Raw genomic sequence first — 6,864 nt, 5'->3', positions numbered from 1 at the left:
ATGACGCCCTAGCCCGGGGCGTCATCCTCTCCAACATGGCACCCTAGCCGCGGGCGTCATGCAAAAGAGGACCATTTTGTGAAATATTTTCAGATTGAGGTCTCCCTTTTTTCTTTGGGCGCTGCTACGCGTCCACCGGCCACTCCGCACGATACGTCCACCACCTCGATGGCCGTTTGATCTACGCGCGCAGCCGTCCGATTGATCTCCCGGCACGCGGCCCGGTCACCTCCCCCACTAATTAATTTCTGAAACAGCGGACATGTTGCAGAAACAAGCACTTTGTCCAAAAGCTAAGGCCGATGGAAAACCAAAAGTTCAAAAAAAAAGCCGTTTAAAAAGCAAAAAACACGTGCAAAAAAATTTAAAAAAATCTGAAGAGAGCGCGACACGTGGCGGCGGCTGATAGCGCCCCAGTTGCTCGTGGAAGAGACCATAAGGGACGGCGGCTGCTTCTATTTTCCTTGGGCCGAGAGGTCAGCAGAACACAGGCGCTGCTGCTGGCTATGTGTCTGCTATATGCGTTGATCAAGAAAGTGTCGATGACGATAGAAAAGGAGAAATTGTTAGTCTCCAAGAATGGAACCGTCGTGTCAAATCAACGCTACCCAATCTCCATCAACCAGCTAAAGTGGGTTTGTGCACGTATCATCAGGATGCTGGTGTTGGCGTTGGCGGTGGTGAGTGGTGACCAAACTTAAATACCAGACCAGAATCACTACTACTCCAGTCGGCATGACAACCTGGCGTCCACCTACCATAAATAGGCGTTGGCAAGTGGCAACAGACAAACGGGCGAGAGCTTGAAGGATCAGAATGTCGTTCTTTTTTGCATAAAATATTTCTGATTCATGAGTAGAGACAGAAAGAAAAGACAGCAAAAAAGTTATCGGGCCATATCCAACATATAGTAGTATCCACGACCTAAAACACAGAACACATACAAACGTATAAAATTATTGTTCTAACTTAAAAATGACCAACACAGCCTCGCAAGTCTGAATTTCGCCCATGCATCACCATGAACTGAACTGCCAGCCAAACACTCGATCACCATGCAGAGGAAGAAGAGGATGAATGTCATGAATGTGTAGTAGAGGTTGCAGATATTAAAAGCAATGTGTACCGCTAACTCCCTCTTTATCAGCAGCAGGGCCCTGAAACAAGCTAAGGTTTGGCATATAATCTTATTCTTCAATAATTGTCAGCAAGGCAGCCATAGCAAGTGCATTATTACTTACTCCTAGTACAGCATAGAGAGCTGGTTCAAGTAAACTTTGCCACATGTAATGATAATTAATAGTTTATGTTATACTGTTGGTACGATAAAAGCTGTGCAAACTGGTCGGTCCCTCCCACCCAGAGCATTGTTTGCAGAGCTCTAGGGTGTAAGATTCACCATGCAGGTGCCTTGGACTTCTCCACAAGAATGATCCTACCATTCCACTCAGTCTCGTCGCAAGCTCGGATTGCTGCATCAGCGTCCTCATCCTTCTCCAGGGATAAAAATCCAAAGCCTCGAGAATCTCCAGTTCTAAGAAAATTTGCAAATTAGGTTAACATCTAGCAAACCTACTTAAGTGTACATCTAGCAAACCTACTTAACAGAGTACAAATGTAGAATGATATTGCCTGGTTTTTTCAGTATACCAAAGTGTACCAGAGTTATTTTGTATATAAAATGTCCAAAAAAAGCTCTTATCATATAGTAGTACAAGGTACGTTCTCTGCCAGCCTCATCATCAACTCAATCTCAACTATTATTAAAAGAGAAACCATCTAATATCCAACTATTATTGACTTTTTTAGTTCAATCGCAACGTAGTACAACTACAGTCACCGTCAGTCCCCGTCAATCTAGCTTTCTCGTGGTTAATTAATTAGTATAAGGGCAAACCAGCTAAAATCCAACCACCATCGATTGCTTATAGTTCAATCATAGCAGACTTCCCAGACCAAAATTTACCAATTATGCTCTTGCAAGCTGAAATATAAGTGTATGTATAGCATGCCTCGAATATAGTAGAAAAATAATTAGGGGTACTTTTTCTTAGATGTTTCCTTGATCCACATGCAGACAAAATACAACCTATATTTTCAAACGACAGTAGATGGAATCCTAAGTACTCTCCCTATATTTAAACGCAATCCATCAAGTGTTAAAAATATGAGACGGCCTTACAAATCATGCAGCCCGTTTATGAGTTGTGTATCAGTCTGACAAGGTGTGCCTTGTCCATGATTTCAAAAGGAGAAAAAATGCAAACTTGAGCCGCAATGGAGGAAGTGATGACAAACACTGTATTATAAACTAAAAGAGCCTGCTTGGTAAGCTACAATGAATTGGCTTGCCAATGTTTGGGGTAAGGCCAGTTGAGAGCAAACCAACAAACTGTGAGAGAAACCACATTGGAAATGTTAGCCAAACCAAATTCCATTGGTAGCACCCATTGGCATGGCAAAACTTGGCAAGGCTAACATTTCTAGCAAACCAAGCAGACTTGAAGAGTATCGCAGTGTCTCTCCATTCACAAACAAAGAAACAAGTAGGTACAAATAACTGCATGTGAAAGCGATTACCGTTTATCTCGGACAACCCGCACCCTTGTTACACGTCCAAACTTTGCAAATTTCTTCTCCAACTCTCGCTCTGTGGTGGCATAGCTAAAACCTGCAACAAACAGATTCCGCCCAGGCTTACCCAATCCAGTCTTCCTGTTGGCAGGTGGTGACCAACATCTTTTAGGAGAATGATGCCTTGCTGGAGGTGATCTGTGCCTTGGTGAATGCCTTCTTCTACAATGTAAAAATATATATATAATTAGTACCAACAACATTATAAAAAAATAAAAGAAGTAAAACAAAGAAGTAACAGAACATAGATCTTCTACTTAAAGTTGCAGAGTCAGAAAACATGCTCATCCAAATTCAGATAACAAGAAGGTTGGAGGTTTACTCAGTGGTACACCAAAAAATCACCTTGGAGATCTTCTATGGTGATTCCTAGAGTGTGGAGACCTTGATCGAGATCTACCATGCTCCCTTTTATGTCTAGAGGAATCAGTTTTCCTTGATGGTGACCTTGATTTTGATCTATCTCTCTTCCTTGTTGGGGAGTCCCTCTTTCTTGTTGGGGATTCCCTCCTCCTTGGAGAGGAATCTCTCTTTCTTGGTGAGTCTCTCCTTCTTGGAGAGGAATCCCTCCTTGTTGGGGAATCCCTCCTCCTTGGTGAGGAATCTCTCTTTCTTGGTGAGTCTCTCCTTCTTGGAGAGGAATCCCTCCTTGTTGGGGAATCCCTCCTCCTTGGTGAACCCCTCCTCTTGGGCGAGGCTCTTCTTTTAGGAGATGGAGATCTTCGCCGTGGTGACCCATGCCTCCTTTTAGGGGATGGAGATCTTCGCCGTGGTGACCCATGCCTCCTTTTAGGGGATGGAGATCTTCGTCGTGGTGACCCATGTCTTCTTTTGGGGGATGGAGATCTTCTGCGAGGTGACCCATCTCTTCTTTTAGGGGATGCAGATCTTCGGCGTGGTGAACCATGTCTTCTTCTAGGCGAAGCTGATCTTCGTCGCGGTGACCCATCTCTTCTTTTAGGGGAAGCTGATCTTCGCTGCGGTGACCCATCTCTTCTTCCAGGGGATGTAGATCTTCGGCGCGGCGACCCATCTCCACGCCGATATTGTGCTTTTCTTTCTGGAGAGTTATCCCGTGCATGTGGAGACAACTCATGTGAGGGAGCTCTTCTACGGTTGGTGTCATGGTTTTCAGGAGATCCAGGAGATTGGGACCAATGTCTTGCTGGTGGGCTTCGAGAGTCAGCCAAATTATCACCCTCTTTTGCATGATGTGGTGAGTCCAGTTTCTCAGATGAATGAGCATGAGGTGACCTTTCTACTGAAAGTGAGACCCTCCTGGCTGGTGATGGTGTGCCCTTCTCTAGTCCTGCAGACCTTTCAGGTGGAGAATCCCACTGATTGCCAGGCGTAGAAATGCCATTCTCGGTACCAGGATCTTCCTGCTCCATCCCATCCAAATAGGAAGGTGCAATTGCAGAGTTGAAGTTCTCATTGTCATGTTCATCATGAGGATTAGAATTCCCACCATTCATTTGATCATCCTCTGTCCCATTCACTTCATTGTGGAAAGTCTCATGTAACTTTCTGTTGTCCTTATTTCCCATCTGAGGCGCAGAAGAGTTTGGAATTTCATCATCATCATCACCGCTATTGCTAAATTGATAATCCCTACTGCTATTATCAGCTAACATAGAGTCGCCAAGATAGGCATCAGAATGTGTAGTTTCTTGTTGAAAGTTTGATATATCATTACCACTGCTTTCATGAAGCTCTGGAGGAAGCACACCTTCAACCACTTCTGTATTCTGATGCACATCATAACCCGGAGAAGTGGTACGTACTTCACAGTCATCATTATGGTGAACTTTCCGTTCAGCTGCATCGTTTTGCATATCAGATTCTATATGCACATGATGTTCCTCGTCTTGCTTCAGGGGAGATGCTGGACTAGTTGAAGCAGATTTCATTGTATTGCACATAATCTGATCATTCATATAGGGTACAGAATCTGCAGACAAATATGAAATTTGATCGGCTGCGTCAACTAAAAGTCCATCATTCAGTGGTGGGGATTCAGGTTGTGTAATTCCTTCACCATGATAATCCATGTGCTCCAACAAGCAACCATCTTGATCTCCAAATAAAGGACCAGGGTCTCCACAAGTCCCATCCAGACTTCTCTCAGGGGATATGTAATCCATCTGAATGTTGAATAAACAGCAAAAATGGAATAGTAAGAGTACATTACAAGAGAGAATTTTATAACAGAGAACTGAATAGATGATAAGGCATACCATGCCCAGTTTATACAGTTGAGATACTGATAAAACCCTAAATTAGCATGACAGGATAACATTTAATTTCACACATAAAAGGTAACAAACAGCAGAAGATAAATCAAAGCAGCAAAGTCGCCGATTTCCCACCTGATCTCTGTAGAGGATAGCCTCAGATTCATATCCACTAAGATAGAAAAAATACGGACTTACTTGTGATGTGGCATTTACAATTAAAGAACTGAAACAATCACAGCATTACGTGTAACAAAAAAGAAAATTGTTCTTAAGGAAAAACAATAGTGCAATCCGTTTGTGCAGACGTCCAGCATTTGCAAGTTGCAGGAGCAGGAAATGCAATAAAATGGAAGGACGGTGTGCTCGCGAGGGTGCATCATGAAGCATAAAAGACAACACTGCAACAGCGAAGTAAAACATCCAGTAAAAGACTGCCAGTGCTCCAAACACAATCCAGCGAGGCAACTGTATTTCGAGCAATTTTGCTAATTCAGCTGATGTGGCAACAATAGCAACAACCATGACCCATTCTTAGTACAGTTCTTAAGGACAAGGCATTCGTAATACTGAACTGTGTCAGTCTATTTATTAGCTAATCAGAACCAAACAAACGAAGTGAAATCTTTCCAGAGATTTCAAATTTCTCTTCTGACGACTTATATACATAATTTACACGAACAATTCTCAACCGCTTAGACCCTGGCGAAACTGAATTTCCATATTTGAAAGGCAGGGCTGCTACTTATGGTTCATCAAACTGGCCTAACACAAGAAAAGGACCGTTTATAAAAATAAATAACCAGTTTTGACACTTCAGAGCAACAACATGTTCCTAAGTTGTTGAACAAACATTTACCGTAACAAGTGCAATATGTTAATACAGCTCTTACTACAAGGCAATAATGCCACCTGGCCCTCTACTGGCACACCCCTAAAACACTACTACTAGCTGAAGTGACAAACCGATATTACAAGGAAACGAATAACAAAGCCCACGACCAAATCGACAAGTTGTAACCTGATACCTCGTCCAGATCCGCATTACGCTTTCACGTTGATCGAGCACATAAAACGGAAACTTAACCGCGTGGAATTATGACCGCACAACCCGTACTAATTTCGGCGTGTAATACAAAAACAAGCAGCATCGAAGCCACTGCTGCATCTAGGCTCTTGGATCCCAGTTCCAAGGCAAACGCAATTTCAAATTGACTGATCCCCGTGAAAACCGCATCTGGGCCTAGGATTTACCCGCACAAACCCCGAATTACGACAATCGCGCGAGGGAAAAAAAATCGAAGCAAACCCTAAGGGAAATGCGGTGTCGTGTACCGATCTGTGCAGCCAGACTCCCCGCCCCCATCACCAACTAGAATTCCGGCCCCAAATATGAGGGGTAAATTGGGGAGAGAAACCACCGAGAGCAGAACCCTCACCTAGGAAAGACGCCACGGAGGCAGCCACTTCTGCGGTGGGAGTCCTTCCCTTGCTCCGATGCCCCTTAACCCGGCCCGTGAGAGAAAATTCTCTCCTCTCTCCTCCTCCTCCTCCCCCTCCTCCACCCTTGGAGAGAGAAGGGAAGAAGAAGCAATGGATTGAGATTTTTGGGAGGCCGTACGAAATGGAGGGCTCGTGGGGCGTAAGTAGCGTGTGTGGGTACGCTCACCCCCGCGCGGGTTCGCGCAAGGCGTGGGAACCGAGGATCGGGGCCCACCTGGCCCGCGGGCCACGTGTGGAGCCGGTGCGGGCGGGTTTGTTGAGGACGGTAACCACCACCTAACCGGTGTCTGGACCCATCATCGCCGCGTCATATTGGGCCAGGACGAGCCAGCCCTTGGACCGGAGACTAATTTTGTGCACAACTATCTCCACACTATAGCTTCTTCTTCCCCTCAAAAAAAAAAACTAGCTAATTCTTCGTCATCTTTTAAAAAAAAAAATCTCCGTCCCCTACAAAAAAGGTAATTTTCCAAAGTAGTTTTCCCTCGAGTTA

The 6,864-nt window shown here is 44.5% G+C and overlaps 1 protein-coding gene across 2 annotated transcripts; it reads right to left on the bottom strand.

The window, feature by feature from the left end:
• Positions 1-1,158: 1,158 nt before the first annotated feature.
• LOC123052551 (serine/arginine repetitive matrix protein 1) lies at positions 1,159-6,564 on the bottom strand. Of its 2 annotated transcripts, XM_044475786.1 has the most exons (5): positions 6,308-6,564; positions 4,673-4,778; positions 2,980-4,585; positions 2,581-2,796; positions 1,159-1,534 (listed from the first exon to the last, which is right to left on the bottom strand). In XM_044475786.1, the coding sequence occupies exons 2-5, from the start codon at positions 4,776-4,778 to the stop codon at positions 1,396-1,398; spliced, it is 2,067 nt and encodes a 688-aa protein (XP_044331721.1). In that variant the 5' UTR covers positions 6,308-6,564; the 3' UTR covers positions 1,159-1,395. The 2 variants fall into 2 exon arrangements, with proteins under 2 accessions (XP_044331721.1, XP_044331720.1); XM_044475785.1 differs by having other exon boundaries at positions 2,980-4,778.
• Positions 6,565-6,864: the final 300 nt, after the last annotated feature.

The sequence above is a fragment of the Triticum aestivum genome, chromosome 2D (genome assembly GCF_018294505.1).
Source record: "Triticum aestivum cultivar Chinese Spring chromosome 2D, IWGSC CS RefSeq v2.1, whole genome shotgun sequence".
In the NCBI taxonomy this organism is placed as follows: domain Eukaryota; kingdom Viridiplantae; phylum Streptophyta; class Magnoliopsida; order Poales; family Poaceae; genus Triticum; species Triticum aestivum.
This window is presented reverse-complemented; position numbering and strand designations above follow the sequence as displayed.